Source organism: Motacilla alba, chromosome 27 (assembly GCF_015832195.1).
Source record: "Motacilla alba alba isolate MOTALB_02 chromosome 27, Motacilla_alba_V1.0_pri, whole genome shotgun sequence".
Taxonomy (NCBI): domain Eukaryota; kingdom Metazoa; phylum Chordata; class Aves; order Passeriformes; family Motacillidae; genus Motacilla; species Motacilla alba.
The window spans coordinates 3,865,721-3,882,176 of NC_052042.1; the positions used below are offsets into that span (position 1 = coordinate 3,865,721).

General features: G+C 53.6%; 1 protein-coding gene across 1 annotated transcript in view; it reads right to left on the minus strand.

Moving 5' to 3' along the window:
- The window catches only part of LASP1 (LIM and SH3 protein 1), a 28,274-nt gene that overhangs the window by 7,181 nt on the left and 4,637 nt on the right, over positions 1-16,456 (minus strand). Inside the window, exons 2-3 of the mRNA XM_038163053.1 lie at positions 15,100-15,194; positions 2,864-2,948 (exon numbers count right to left, since the gene is read on the minus strand). Of these exons, the coding sequence (XP_038018981.1) occupies positions 2,864-2,948; positions 15,100-15,194 (180 nt within the window). The remainder of the gene's footprint in view (positions 1-2,863; positions 2,949-15,099; positions 15,195-16,456) is intronic.

The following is a 16,456-nucleotide window of genomic DNA, read 5'->3' on the forward strand; positions in this document are numbered from 1 at the left end:
CCTGCCACCCCATCCCAGCTCCATACCAGCACCCCATCCCTGTCACCTCGCCCCTGTCACCCATCCCTGTGGGTGTCCAGGACCCTGTCCCTGTCACCCCACCCTTGCAGATGCCCAGTGTCCCATCCCTGTCACCCCATCCCTGTCACCCTGTCCCTGCAGGTGCCCAGTGTCCCATCCCTGTCACCCCATCCTTGCCACCCCAGTGTCCCCGAGCCCGGCAGGCCCCAGGACCTGGGCACACCTGGCACAGGGGACAGGGGCTGAGCAGTGGTGACCAGCCCCTGGAACACGAGTCCCCTTCAGGGCTGTGCCCACCCGGCTCCCGAGGGGCTGCGAGTCCCCCCCGGGCTCAGGAGAGCCCAGGCAGAGCTCAACCCCCTCCCCTGGCTCTGCTTTCATCAACAACAAGCCAGGAAAAGCCTGGAGACTCCAGAGCAGCAGCAGCAGCTCCGTGGTTGCCATGGCAAAGCCACGGTGTCCCCTTGTCCCTGTCATCCCCCCCGTCCCTGTCACCGCTGCGCGGACACAAATCCAGCCCCAGGCTGGGCTCGGCTCTGAGCCTGAGCCTGGCATCTGCTGGGCTGCTCCCAGGGGGAAGGGCTGGGACAAAAGCTGAGCTTTGGGGACAAAAGCTGAGCTTTGGGGACCCCACGGTGGCCCTGGTCCTGCAGGTGAGGCCCCCCCATCCTCCCCCTCCTGCTGGATGCATTCCCAAGGATTCAGCTCCCCAGCTCCTGCCACTCGCAGGCTAATGGGAAGAGAAGGAAGGAGGTCACAGCATCCCTCAGAGCACAGCAGGCAGGGATCTGATCCCAATCCCAGAAACCTGAGTGGAAACGGCAGGGAAAAGCCCAGAAAACAGCGGGGAAAAATCCCAGAAAACAGCAGGGAAAAATCCCAGAAAACAGCGGGGAAAAATCCCAGAAAACAGCGGGGAAAAAAAATCTCGGAAAAGAGCAGAAAAAAAATCTCGGAAAAGAGCAGAAAAAAATCCCAGAAAACAGCAGAGAAAAAATCCCAGAAAACAGGAGGGAAAATCCCTCCCCCTGCCCAGGAGAGGCAGCAGGCTGGGCTGTCCTACTGCCCCTTTTCCAAGGAAAAAAGGGCATTGGGTGCAGGGGCTGCCAGGGCAGCTGCCCCACAGAGCTCTCCTGGCAGACAGGATTGCCTCTGGCTGGGATTTCTTCCAGCACAGCGAGCTCGGCTCGTGAGCAGGGCTGACATCAAAGCTCACAGCACGGCTCAGGGGATGCACAGAGCCTCTCACGCAGCCAGAGCCCAGGAAAACGTGGAATTGTCACAGCTGGAAAAGCCCTGTGAGCTCAGAGTCCAACCATGCCCCAGTTCACCATTAACCCACGGCCCCAAGGTGGATTTGGGGCATTTCCAGGGGTGGTGACCCCACCACCACCCTGGGCAGCCCCCTGCAATGCCTGACCACCCTTCCAGTGAATGGTTTTTCCCCAATTTCCACCCTAAACCTTCCCTGGAACAAGGTGAGGCTGTTTCCTCTCATCCTGTCAGTTTGGGGAAAAGCCTGACCCCCACCTGGCTCCTTCCAGGGATTTGTAGGGATGGGGAAGGACCCCCCTGATCCTCCTTTTCCTGAGGCTGAGCTTCTTTTCCATCTCCCTCAGCCTCTCCTGGTGCCCCAGCCAGGGTTACACCAACCCCCCATGCCCATTCCTGCCCTTCCAGCAGTTCTCCTACAAAACTGAAGCTCCCATCCCTTTTCCCAGAGTTCCGGAGCAAAAGGAAATCCGGGATCACCACAGGGCCAATCCCAGACCCGGCAGGGAATGGCTGAGCCAGGGCCACCTGCAGGGGACAAAGCCTGGCCAGCAGCCTGTCCCACAGGCTCTGCTCTTCCCAGAAAAACCAGGAATTCTCCTCCAGGCCAGCCCTGCTCCCTCTTCCAGCTGTTTGCTTCTCCCAAAAGCCCCGCGAGGTTCAGGGTTCCAGGAGACATTTGGAGGGGGGCACGTGGGAAATGGATTTGTAGGAATTTTTTCGAGTTTGACAGAAGGTTTGCAAAGTTTGGAGCTGGATGTGAGCTTTGAGATAAGGAAGGCTGGCTTGGGAATGTTATGGAACAGGATGGACGTTGTTGAGAGAGACGTGAAATCAGAAATAAGTTTTAAAGGAGGGGTTTGTAAATGAGACTTGATATTCTGGAGAAATAAAATTCTGAAAGATGTAGTAGGACTCAGGAGGGGTAATTTTAGATGATTGGTTTTCAGGCATTTATTTTTTAGTGTGGTTAAAAAGTTGACAGATTAAGAAATGTTTATATTGTAATTAGGAAATAGTTGGCTTCTGATTTATATGAATTTATATTCTGAGTTACATGAATTGTAACATCTGTATTGTCTCACCCTTCACATGGGACTGAAAATGGAATAAAAGTTTTTAAAAGGGCTCAATCCAACAGGTGCACACCTGTCCAGGTGAGGATCCTGCCCTTTTCCACCTGGAATCCAGCTGGGAAAAGGCAAATGAGGGGTGGGAGAGGCAGATTCCCCCCTCTGGGAACAGGGGAGAAGGGAACAGCAATCAATTGTCAATCATGGAATTCCAATTCCAAGGCTGGAAGGGCCCCTCTGGAGAGGGAACCCAGAGAAATCCCAAAACACAGAACCCTCAGAGACAGAAACGCAATGAGGAAAGGTCAGGGTGGGATTTTCCCATGGGAATTTGGGAAGCACATAGAAAATCCTGGAATTGTCAGGGCTGGAAGGGCCCCTCTGGAGAGGGAACGCAGAGAATTCCCAAACCACGGAACCCTCAGAGACCAACACGCAATGAGGAAAGGTCAGGGTGGGTTCTTCCCACGGGGATTTTGGGAATTTGAGGGGCTCACCTGGCTCTGGAGCTCACTCTGCTGCTTTAGGCGCAGGTTCTCGGGCGTGTCTGCCACCATGGTGAAGGATTGCTTGGGGTAGTGTCTGCCGAGGCAAGGAAAGGGTTAACGCCACTGTCCCCTGCCCTGTTAACGCCACTGTCCCCTGTCCCCACCTGCCCAGGTGCTCAGGCACAGCAGAGCCATTCCCACCGTGGAATCCTGGAGTCATCCAGGCTGGAAAAGCCCTGCAGGATCATCGAGCCCAACCGTGTCACCCCAAACCCGTGTCACCCCAAACCCCTGTCACCCCAAACCCCTGTCACCCCAAACCCGTGTCCCCAAGGGCCACGCCCAGGTGTTGAGAACATTCCAGGGGTTTTGTCCTGCTCCCGGGGAGCCAGAGCTGCTCCCAGCTTTGGAGCTTCACCCCCAGGCCCTGCACCCTGGTCCCACAGCTCTGCCTGCAGCAAGAGGAGCATTTCCAGCCTGGCAGAGCCTTCCAGGGTCCAGAATTCCCAGGAAAAGCCCTGGGAGGAAACCCAGCCCAGAGCAGATCTGGGAGATCCCAGACCAGTAATTCCCCCAGGGAATCCCAGAGCATTCCCAGCCCCAAAGGAGAGCCAAGAGCCAACTCAAACCATTCCTGGGATTCTGGGAGATCCCAACTCAAAAATTCCCCCTGGGAATCCCAGAGCATTCCCAGCCCTGTGAGAAGAGCCAGCCCACACCATTCCTGGGATTCTGAGAGATCCCAACTCAAAAATTCCCCCTGGGAATCCCAGAGCATTCCCAGCCCTGTGAGAAGAGCCAGCCCACACCGTTCCTGGGATTCTGAGAGATCCCAACTCAAAAATTCCCCCTGGGAATCCCAGAGCATTCCCAGCCCTGTGAGGAGAGCCAAGAGCATGCACAAACCATTCCTGGGATTCTGGAAGATTCTAGATGATGAATTCCCCCTGGGAATCCCAGAGCATTCCCAGCACCTCTGCCCGGGGTTTTTACAAACCCTGAGGGTTCTCCCTGTGCTCAGCAGCCCTTTTATCTGACATTCCCAACGTGAGCATCCCAACATCCCCCGGGAAAGGCACGGAGAGGGACACGGCCCAGCCAAGGGCAGAGGCTCCTCTGGAACCAGAGCAGCTCAGCCAGAGCCCAGAGCACAGAATAACAAAACTACAAAAATAACTAAAAAACTAACAAAACTAATCCCCCAGAATTCACAGAATAACGAAACTACAGGGTTAGAAGAGACCTCCAAGATCATCGAGTCCAACCCAGCCCCAACCCCTCAACCAAACCCTGGCACCAGAGCCACATCCAGGCTTTGTTCAACACCCCCAGGGATGGTGACTCCATCACCTCCCTGAGCAGAACATTCCAGAACTTTCTCACCTTTCTGTAAAAAACCTTTTCCTGCTATCCAACCTAAATTTCCCTTGGTGCAGCTCGAGGCTGTGTCCTGTGGTTCTGTCAGTGCCTGGAGACAGAGCCCAGCCCCAGCTGAGCACAGGCACCTTCCAGGAGCTGTGAGAGCGATGAGGGCAGCCCTGAGTCTCCTTTTCTCTGAGCACCCCCAGCTCCCTCAGTGCCTCCTCACAGGGTTTGTGCTCCAGACCCCTCACCAGCCTCGTTGCCTCCTCTGGACACGCTCCAGCCCCTCCTAAATTTGGGGGGTGGGCTCACCAGTGCTGATGGAAGAACGACCCCCCTGCTCCTGCTGGCCACACCATCCCTGCTCCATCCCCGCCCTGCCAGCCGGGATCTCCCATTGCCATGGCAACCGCATCCCTGCCTGGGGCACCGATAACACCGGGAGGAGACCCAGCAGCCATGCTGGCCAGGAGGGCTGGGAAAGGCAGAAATCCATCCCTGTGGAGCTCAGGAGAAGGGGAAAACCGCGGGAGGAGGAGGGAATTAAAAATAACCCGGACAACAACAACAACAACAACAAGAAGAAGCAGCCGGGCTGGACTGAATGCAGAGCTGTGTCCTGGGGGAGCAGCAGACAGCCAGGGATGAAGCTGGGATTAGGTTTCCTTTGGATTTTGAGGAAATCTCGCAAGGATTTGAGGCAGCTTTTGCTCAGCCCTGAGTTAGCAGGCAGCAGGGATCCGTCTGTGCTGGGTGCGGGATGAACAAAGTTCAGGATTCTCCCTTGGGATCAGGAACTGCTTCTGCCCCAGCTCCTGGGAGCTGCTCCCTGGGGAGGAGGCGCTTCAGCCCTTAGGGGATTTGGGATTCGGGATCTTCCCCCAGGATTGGGCACTGCTTTTTTCCCCTGCTCCTTGGGGAAGAGACGTTTCAGCCCTTAGGGGATTTGGGATCCTCCCCCGGGATTGGGCACTGCTTTTTCCCCAGTTCCCTGGGGAGGAGGCCTTTCAGCCCTTAGGGAATTTGGGATTTAGGATTCTTCCCCTAGGATTTGGCACTGCTTTTTCCCCCTGCTCCCTGGGGAGGAGGCGTTTCAGTCCTTAGGGAATTGAAGGTTGGAGGAGGAGGTGTCCTCCCTGCCCGAGGCGGATCCAGGATAGCATCCGGGGTGGGAGTTGGGATGGGATCAGAGATGGGACTCGGGATGGGACCCAGATTGTGGTGGGTGTTGGGAACAGCACTGCCGTGGCTGCTGCAGTGCCCAGGGGGGGTGTGAGGGGCCCCAGCACCGGCCAGACACGGATTATCCCAGGGATTGATGGAGAGGAGCAGGGAGATCTTGGGAGTGGAGCCAACAGACAGCCAGGGGGGATCGGGTGGGGAACCTTGGGGTCTCTCCTCACTGCTGGCATCCCTCCATCCATCCATCCCTCCCTCTGCAGGGGTCAGCCTCATGATCCTTGGGGGTCCCTTAAACTCAGGATATTCCAGGATTCCACGCAGACCAGCACAGGGCATGGCAGGGACCCCAAACACAACCTCACAGGCAGCACCCCCACAGCGGCAGGGACCCCTTTCCACCCTCAGAACCCCCCAAAAAACCCCCCAAAACCGTGGCTCCTGCAGCCAGCAGAGCCCCGGGAGGCTGAGGCAGCCCAGACCAGGCGGCTTTTGTGGAGCTGCTAAATCAGGTCAGAGGAGTCTCCCCGGGCACAGCTCCCGTCTGGCGCCCGCATTAGGGGCGGGCTGAGCCCGGCAATTCCCAGGGGATGGAAATTCATCCCTCTGAGCCCGGCAATTCCCGGGGGATGGAAATTCATCCCTTTGAGCCTGGCAATTCCCAGGGGATGGAAATTCATCCCTCTGAGCCCGGCAATTCCCGGGGATGGAAATTCATCCCTTTGAGCCCGGGAATTCCCGGGGGATGGAAATTCATCCCTCTGAGCTCGGCAATTCCCGGGGGATGGAAATTCATCCCTCTGAGCCCGGCAATTCCCGGGGGATGGAAATTCATCCCTCCCAGCAATTTCCAGGAGGATGGAACTTCATCCCTCCGGGAGAAAGAGGGGGATGAGCACTACTATTCCCGGGGGATGGAAATTCATCCCTCCAGGAGAAGGAAGGGGCCGAGCCCAGCAATTCCCAGAGGGATGGAAGTTCATCCCTCTGAGCACAGCCATTCCCGGGGGATGGAAGTTCATCCCTCCCACATTAGGAGCACAATTCCCAGGGGATGGAAATTCATTTCTCCTGGCCATCCCTCACACATTAGGAGCACAATTCCCAGGGGATGGAAATTCATCCCTCCCAGCCATTCCCAGGGGATGGAATTTATCCCTCCAGGAGAAGGATCCGCCTGCTCCCGGCAGCCCCATGGCCACCACCGTGTGCTAAAGGGCTCGTCTGGGGACCACCAGCAATTCCTGCACCTCCCCAGGCAGGGAAATTCCACAGGGATGTCGGGAAGTGAATCCAGACCTTCCTTCCCACAGCAGCACCGTGCCTGGTTTCCATGGGATCTGTATCCCCAAATTTCCCACCTTCCCCACCCCACAGCAGGAGAGGGGTTTGGAGCAATCCCACTTCCAGATCCAGGTGAATCCCCCAGCACTCGCACCCCATTCTATCCCTGCCCTAAAAGCAGCATTTCCCCCAAAAAACTTCCCATCCCAAGCAGCAGCACTTGAGCTGCTGCCTCTGGAGCTTTTCCCGAGCTGGAAATGAGGATAAATCCTGGAACAGCACTAAAAACTCCTGGGAGTGCAGCCTGGCATGGCCCAGCTGCTCTCCAGAGACAACTGATGGAATTTGGGAGCCCCAGGAGCAGACCCTGCACCCCCAACCCTGAGTCTGATCCCAAAAAAACCCCAGGGATGATGCGAGAGCCAACGATGTTTGGAGAAACCTCGGGAGCTCCGAGTGTTGCTTACATTGAGGCTTTCAAGCAGATTTTGGCAGACTGACCCATCAAGGAGCAGCCCTGGGTGCCAACACTCCCTGTCCCTGCAGCTCCCAGGGGTGACAGCCACCCCCCAGCCGGCTCAGGGATTTGGGAACGATCCGGGGGAGGAGAGTTGAACAAAGGAAGCAATTGGCTCTGCTCTGCCAGGAGGCTCCGAGGTCACATCCTGCCTTTCAAAGGGCTGCTCCTTCTGGGGACGAGCTTAAAAAAAATCAACCGAGCCTTTGTCAGCCCCAGTCTGCAGAGATCCCACCGGGAATGGGCACGGAGGAGGGGTGGGATCCTCCCAGGGTTTCCAGGGAAAAGCTGGGCCAGCCCTGCACGTGTGCAGCTGCTGCCAGCCCGGCTCCAGAGAGCCCAGCACCACCCTGGAGAGCAGGACTTCTCCAGGATTTGTCCCAGTGCCCCGGTGCCAGGGCTGGAGGGGGCAGGACAGGCCAATCCCACGGCCAGGCCAATCCCAGGGCTGATCCCAAGGCTGTTTTGGGGCCAGCAATGGGAACGGGGATTTGCTCACCAGCTCTGGGTGCAGCAGGATCCAGCCCAGCCCATATCCCAAATATCACTCCCAGCAGGGAAAGAATCCAAATCCCAAATTCAGGAACAGCAGCAGATCCCTGGGATCCAGCAGGGAAACAGCCCCAATCCCAAATCCAGGAACAGCAGCAGATCCCTGGGATCCCAATCCCAAATTCAGGAACAGTAAATCCCTTTGATCCAGCAGGGAAACAGCCCCAATCCCAAATCCAGGAACAGCAGCAGATCCCTGGGATCCCCAAGCCCAGCTCCAGGAACAGCAGATCCCTGGGATCCAGCAGGGAACAATCCCAAACCTAAATCCAGAAGCAGCAGCAGATCCCTGGGATCCCCAATCCCAAATCCAGGAACAACAGATCCCTCTGATCAAGCAGGGAACAATCCCAATCCTAAATCCAGAAGCAGCAGCAGATCCCTCTGACCTCAATCCCAGCTCCAGGAACAGCAGATCCCTGGCATCCAGCAGGGAAACAACCCCAATCCCAAATCCAGGAGCAGCAGCAGATCCCTCTGATCTCAATCCCAAATCCAGGAACAGTAAACCCCTGTGATCCAGCAGGGAACAACCCCAATCCCAAATCCAGGAGCAGCAGCAGATCCCTGGGATCCAGCAGGGAACAATCCCAATCCCAAATCCAGGAGCAGCAGCAGATCCCTGGGATCCAGCAGGGAACAATCCCAATCCTAAATCCAGAAGCAGCAGCAGATCCCTGGGATCCAGCAGGGAACAATCCCAATCCCAAATCCAGGAGCAGCAGCAGATCCCTGGGATCCAGCAGGGAACAATCCCAATCCCAAATCCAGGAGCAGCAGCAGATCCCTGGGATCCAGCAGCCAGAGGAGGCCTCTGGGCAGGGCTGCATCCAGCAGGGAATTGTTTGTCCCCAGCAGCAATCCAGAGAATCCCACAGGGACAAAGGCTGGCCCCAAGGAGCAGGAGCAGCTGATCCCAGCGGCCCAGAGCCCCCTGGCCAGGATCCTGCTCCTGTCCCTGCCCAGGCAGCTCCAGCAGCCAGGGATGGCTCCGGACTGAGGACTCAGGTCAGAGAAGATCACACTGAAAATTCACCTTTGAGCCCTCCCCCGGGGTTTGCCAGGTGGGATTTGTGCTGCACAGGGGGATCTCCCTGATCCCTCAGCCTCAGCACAGCAAGTTTAATAGTAAAAAATTATATATCCTATATAAATATATTAATATTAAAAAATTATACTAAACACATTATTAAAATATACATATATTAAAGTATACGTTTAAAATATAATATACAATATATAATATAACTATCCTTTATAAATTATAATAATGTAAAATATATAATTATGAAAGATAAATTATAAAATTATATATTCGTATAAATTTATATAAATAAATATAAAATGTGTATTCTAAATATAGAAAAATATATTTTATAAATATAAAAATATAAAAAATTATAAATATAAAATATATAAATATAACATCCATATATTTATATATAAATATATACATAAATATAAATATATTTATATTTTATAAAAATATTTATGAATATAAAATAGAAATATATTTTATATATAGAAAATAATTATATTTTATAAATATATTTATGAATATAAATATAAATATATTTTATATATATAAAACTATTTATAATTTATAAAAAATATTTATGAATATAAAATATAAATATTATATATAGAAAATATTTATATTTTATAGAAATATAAAAATATTTATAAGATATATATTTAATATAGAATCTCTATAAAATGGGTATTTAGGAGCAGCTGGAGCTGGAACCCCAACTGTCTCCTGTATCCAGCTGTTCCCCACTTTTCATCTGGAAAAGTCTCAGACTTCCCTGGATTTTCCCTTCTCCCACGTTTAGCTCCAAGGGCCCAGCCCAGCCCTGGATGTCACCTCCAGGAGCCCCCAGCTGGAGCCAAGGAGGGGACAGGGAGGGGGGTGGGGACCGTCCCATCTGCCACCCAGCCATTCCCACAGATCCCGAAGATTCCTGCCGCATTTATGGCTGGAGGAAGCCCGGCCCTCTTCCTCCTGCTCTCCCAGAAGAAAGAAACTCAGGAATTTGGCAGGGAGCCACGGGCTCGAACAGAGAGGACCCTGTTTGGAAGAGCAGCATTTCCCTGCCAGGATAAACGTTGCTTTTCCACCCCCTTTCTCCTGGATCAGAGCGGCTTCTCCCTCCAAATCCAGGAAATTTGGGATGGCTGGCTCCTCCTGGGATGTCCCCAGGCAGTTTCTGCTGTCCCAGGACACTCCTGGGAGCAGCTGAGAAGGAACCAACCCCAAATCCAAGCCTGGAAATTTCCCTTTTTTTTTTTTTTTTCCCCCCACATCCCAACCCCCTGGGAAAATCCTCCAGCAACTTCCAGCTGCTCCATCTGCTTTTACAGAAGGAAAATGGGAAGAAGGAAGGATTTTGGGGGCAGTTTGTGTGCTCAGTGCCGGGCCGGGAAGGGTTAAAGCAGCAGCAGCATCAAAGGGAGCCCCCAGAGAGGGGGGTGAGAGCAGACTCCTTGGAATGTCAGGAATTTCCCATTATTATCCCACTTCCCTCGAAGGGAGAGCACAAGAACAGGACCCTGAGCCTGGGCATGGGCAAATCCCGCGGGCCAGGGGGGAAAGTTTTGGGTCAGGAACAGCTCGGGGGGCTCAGCTCTGCCAGGCCAGACCCTCCCCGTGAGGTCCCTGCACACCCCAAAACCATCATCCCCAAAGGCAGAGCCCACCTGCCTCAGCACACACATTTCCCCCCAAAAAGACCCCAAAATTTCCTGATTTTCCCCCCAAAAAGACCCCAAAATATCCTGCTTTTTCCCCCAAAAAACTGAGCTCAACAGTGCTGTTCCCCCCCCCCCCCCAAAAAAAAAATCCCGATTTATTTCCAACCAGTTATTTGCATTGTCACCCTGGTGAGACCCCAAGACATGCCAGGCCAGACCCTCCCCGTGAGGTCCCTGCACACCCCAAATCCATCACCCCCAAAGGCAGAGCCCACCTGCCTCAGCACACACCCAAAAAGACCCCAAAAATTCCTGGTTTTCTCCCCAAAAACTGAGCTCAACAGTGCTGTTCCCTCACAAAAAAAAAAAAAAAAATCCCAATTTATTTCCAACGAGTTATTTGCATTGTCACCCTGGTGAGACCCCAAGACATGCCAGGCCAGACCCTCCCCGTGAGGTCCCTGCACACCCCAAATCCATCACCCCCAAAGGCAGAGCCCACCTGCCTCAGCACACACATTTCCCCCCAAAAAGACCCCAAAATTTCCTGCTTTTTCCCCCAAAAAACTGAGCTCAACAGTGCTGTTCCCCCATTAAAAAAATCCCAATTTATTTCCAACCAGTTATTTGCATTGTCACCCTGGTGAGACCCCAAGAAATGCCAGGCCAGACCCTCCCCACCTCACCTCCCCGTGAGGTCCCTGCACACCCCAAATCCATCACCCCCAAAGGCAGAGCCCACCTGCCTTAGCACACACCCAAAAAGACCCCAGAATATCCTGCTTTTCCCCCAAAAAACTGGAGCTCCATCAGTGCTGTTCCCCCACAAATAAATGAATTTATTTCCAGCCAGTTATTTGCATTGTCACCCTGGTGAGACCCCAAGAAATGCCACTCCCTGCCCAAACTGGACTCGAACAAATTTCCTCTCAGCCCAGCTGAATTCCTGGATTTTGGACAAGTCCCAGCCACCCCCAGCACCCAACCCCAGCAAAAAAAAAAAAAAAGAAAAACAAACCTAAAAAAAACCTAAAAAAAACCACCACGGAAATGGGAGGGTCTGGCCAAGCTCTGCTCTCACCACTTCTCCTTTCGGTGTAACTCAGAGCAAATTTAAAGAGTAAAAGTAAGAACTTCAAGAGTAAAATCTGGAATATTGGGAAGAAATTCCCCCCCTGTGATGTCCTGGCACAGGTTGCTCCATCCCTGCAGTGCCCCAGGTCAGGTTGGGTGGGTTTGGGGCACCCTGGGGTGGTGAAAAGTGTCCCTGCCCATGGGGCTGGATGGGATTTGAGGTCCCTTCCAACCCAACCCACCCTGGAATTCCCTGCCTCCAACACCCATCCTACAGGGATCTTGTCAGGATCAGCATTTTTAAAGCACCCTGTGAACAGAGCACCCTAATCCAGCACTAAGAAATTAATTACATTGATTATATTCCCTAATTTTCCTTCTAAGGACTGCCAGTGCATAAGGAGCAGCTAAAAAAATGGATTTTCAAGCTGCTTTTTAGGTATTAAAAAACATTTTGGGTCCACAGGGCTCTTCTGGATAAAGGGAAAAAAAAATCAAGGTTGTAAGGGAACATTCAGTGCTCAGGAACAGGTGGAAAGGGCCAGGAAAAAAGGACCCAGGAAAAATAAAAAAGGGCCAAAGGAAAAACAAAAACAAAAATTAAAAAAAAAAAAGAAAAAAAAAAAGGAAAGAAGAGAAAAAAAAAAAAGGCCCAGAGGAAAAAAAAAATAAGGAAAATAAAAAAAGGGCCCTGAGCTCTTGCTCCACCCTGCCCTGCCTCCATCCCCCACACCAAGGATTTCACCTCCCAGGTTTATTTACCTTGGGATTCTTTCCCTGCCAGGAAATTCAGGTGGCTGCACCCAGCCCAGCCCTGCACAGAGGGAACTGCTGGGCTCCTTCCCTACACAAAGGGAATTTCTGGCTCTGTTTTCTGCTCCTGGAGAGCTCGGGGTGCCCCACAGAGCCCGTTCCAGGGTGAGGACTGGAGTTTGAGAGAGGAATATCCAGGAGATCCTGCAGGAGACCCCCACGGGCCATCCCACACGCAGGAGGTCCCACAGAAGGATCCCACAGCACAGGAGACCCTGACAACACAGGAGATCCCACAGGAGAGACCTCACAGCAAGATCCCCCCAAAAAAATCCCACAGCAGGGATCCCCACAGCAGGATCCCCCCAGTGGACCCCACAGGAGAGATGCCCACAGCACAGGAGGATCCCCAAAGGACCCCACAGGAGATCCCACAGGAGAGATCCTCCAAAAAAATCCCACAGCACAGATCCCCACAGCAGGATCCCCCTAAAAAATCCCACAGCAGGGATCCCCAGAAAAATCCCACAGCAAACCCCACAGCAGGGATCCCCACAGCAGGGTCCTCCCAAAAAATCCCACAGCATGGATCCCCACAGCAGGATCCCCCCAAAAAATCCCACAGCAGGCCGCACAGCAGGGATCCCCAGAAAATCCCACAGCAGAGATCCCCCAAAAAAATCCCACAGCAGGCCCTACAGCAGGGATCCCCAAAAAAAAAATCCCACAGCAGGCCCTACAGCAGGGATCCTCACAGCAGGATCCCCCAAAAAATCCCACAGCAGGGATCCCCAGAAAACCCCACAGCAGACCCCATAGCAGGGATCACCAGGAAACCTCACAGGAGGGATCCCCACAGCAGGGATCCCCCAAAAAAATCCCACAGCAGGCCCTACAGCAGGGATCCTCAGGAAACCCCACAGCAGGGATTCCCACAGCAGGGATCCCCCAAAAAATCCCACAGCAGGGATCCTCAGAAAGTCCCACAGCAGAGATCCCCCCAAAAAATCCCACAGCAGGGATCCCCAGAAAACCCCACAGCAGAGATCCCCCAAAAAAATCCCACAGCAGAGATCCCCCAAAAAAATCCCACAGCAGGCCCTACAGCAGGGATCCCCAAAAAAATCCCACAGCAGACCCTACAGCAGGGATCCCCAAAAAAATCCCACAGCAGACCTCATAGCAGGGATCCCCAGAAAATCCCACAGCAGGGATCCCCAGAAAACCCCACAGCAGGGATCCCCCAAAAAAATCCCACAGCAGGCCCTACAGCAGGGATCCCCAAAAAAATCCCACAGCAGGCCCTACAGCAGGGATCCCCACAGCAGGATCCCCCAAAAAATCCCACAGCAGGGATCCCCAGAAAACCCCACAGCAGACCCCATAGCAGGGATCACCAGGAAACCTCACAGGAGGGATCCCCACAGCAGGGATCCCCCAAAAAAATCCCACAGCAGGGATCCCCAGAAAATCCCACAGCAGGGATCCCCAGAAAACCCCACAGCAGGGATCCCCCAAAAAAATCCCACAGCAGGCCCTACAGCAGGGATCCCCAAAAAAATCCCACAGCAGACCTCATAGCAGGGATCCCCAGAAAATCCCACAGCAGGGATCCCCAGAAAACCCCACAGCAGAGATCCCCCAAAAAAATCCCACAGCAGGCCCTACAGCAGGGATCCCCCCCAAAAAAATCCCACAGCAGGCCCTACAGCAGGGATCCCCACAGCAGGATCCCCCAAAAAATCCCACAGCAGGGATCCCCAGAAAACCCCACAGCAGACCCCATAGCAGGGATCACCAGGAAACCTCACAGCAGGGATCCCCACAGCAGGGATCCCCCAAAAAAATCCCACAGCAGGGATCCCCAGAAAATCCCACAGCAGGGATCCCCAGAAAACCCCACAGCAGAGATCCCCCAAAAAAATCCCACAGCAGGCCCTACAGCAGGGATCCCCCCCAAAAAAATCCCACAGCAGGCCCTACAGCAGGGATCCCCACAGCAGGATCCCCCAAAAAATCCCACAGCAGGGATCCCCAGAAAACCCCACAGCAGACCCCATAGCAGGGATCACCAGGAAACCTCACAGGAGGGATCCCCACAGCAGGGATCCCCCAAAAAATCCCACAGCAGGCCCTACAGCAGGGATCCTCAGGAAACCCCACAGCAGGGATTCCCACAGCAGGATCCCCCAAAAAATCCCACAGCAGGGATCCTCAGAAAGTCCCACAGCAGAGATCCCCCCAAAAAATCCCACAGCAGGCCGCACAGCAGGGATCCCCCAAAAAATCCCACAGCAGGCCGCACAGCAGAGATCCCCCAAAAAAATCCCACAGCAGGCCCTACAGCAGGGATCCCCCAAAAAATCCCACAGCAGACCCCAAAGCAGGGATCACCAGGAAACCTCACAGCAGGGATCCCCACAGCAGGGATCCCCCAAAAAATCCCACAGCAGGCCGCACAGCAGGGATCCCCCAAAAAAATCCCACAGCAGGCCCTACAGCAGGGATCCCCCAAAAAATCCCACAGCAGGCCGCACAGCAGGGATCCCCAGAAAATCCCACAGCAGGCCCTACAGCAGGGATCCCCACAGCAGGATCCCCCAAAAAATCCCACAGCAGGGATCCCCAGAAAACCCCACAGCAGAGATCCCCCAAAAAAATCCCACAGCAGGCCGCACAGCAGAGATGCCCCAAAAAATCCCACAGCAGGGATCCCCAGAAAAGCCCACAGCAGACCTCGTAGCAGGGATCCCCAGGAAATCCCACAGCAGGATCCCCCAAGAGCATCCCGCAGCAGGGACCCCCAGAACCCCCCGGCCGCGGCACTCACGCGTTGCAGTAGGGCTTCTTCTCGTAGCCCTTGTAGTTCTTCATGTTCAGGGTCATCTTGCAGGTCTCGCAGTGGAAACATGACTTGTGCCAGAACTGCAACACAAAAACCCCAACCATCAGAGCCAGGGATCCCAAAACGCCGCTGCAGTCCCACAGATCCCACCCAGCATGGTGGCACTGCCACCTGGGACCCCGGGAAAAGCAGATTTTCCTTCCAAGAACTGCCAGGAGCAGCTACAAAAAGCTCTTTTTTAGATATTAAGAAACATTTTGGCTCCGCTGAGCTCAGGAAAGGGAAGCACAGCTCAGGATCCTTCTGGATAAATGAAAAAAAAATGAGCACAGGGAATATCCTGGTTAATTTAGGATCAATTCCCATCTCTCCTGATCTTCCCAAGTGCCAGGGGAGGTCTTTTCCTTCCATAAATCCAGGAATTCATGGATAGGAAAAGTTCCCTCTGCAAGTGACACCTCAGCAGAGGGAACAGCTGTGTTTGAAGGTTCAAAGCTGCTGCTTTGGGTTTTTGAAATTTATTTTATTTTCTTTTATTGCTGCTCTTTGCCTGGTGCCAGCCAGAAGAGCAGGTCAGGTGAGGCTGCACGAGCCAAGCAGGAAAAGGTTCTCATGGGAAGCAGACACAGATCCAAGGTGGAAGACACAACCCCAAAAACCCAGACCCTGACCCCACACTCTAGGCTGTGACAAACCCTAAAGGAGAGTTTTAAGGTTCTTTTTTAGGGCTGGTCCTAAAGAAATGATTCCCACCTGGCTCAGAGCTGGAGTAAAGGTTGGATTTGATGATCTGGGAGGGAAATTATTCTGATTTTGTGATTCTGAGCTCGCACAGACCAAGTTCAATGTCCGGCCAGAGTCCAGGCTCCACTTTTGCAGGGGAATTTGTGGGGTCTGGTGGGAATTCCCAGGGCCCAGAGAGGAAGGGGAATTTCCTCCTGGAGCAGGGAAAGAGGGAAAGCACAGCCTGGAGCAAAACCTTCACCCCTGCCAGCCAGCTCTGCCAGTCCTGCCCTAGGGCAACCCCCCAAAAAATCAGAGAAAACTCCGCCAAAAACCCAATTAGCAGCTCCAAGCACTAATTAGAGGACAGCCAAGTGCCCTTTAACACTCAGCCATCACACGCAGAGTGCCCAGCTGCTGCTTCTTGCTGGGATTCCCACTTAAAAACCTCCAAGAAGCCAATTCCCCTCTCCAAGCCCAGCCTGGATCTGTGTCTCCAAGCCCTGCTGCCACCTCCCCTGGTGCCACACCCCGTGCACAAACACTGCCAGGCTCTGGGGACGTGACTCAGCCCTGGAAAGGACAATTCTCCTCCTTTTGATTGCTCTCAGCAGGATTT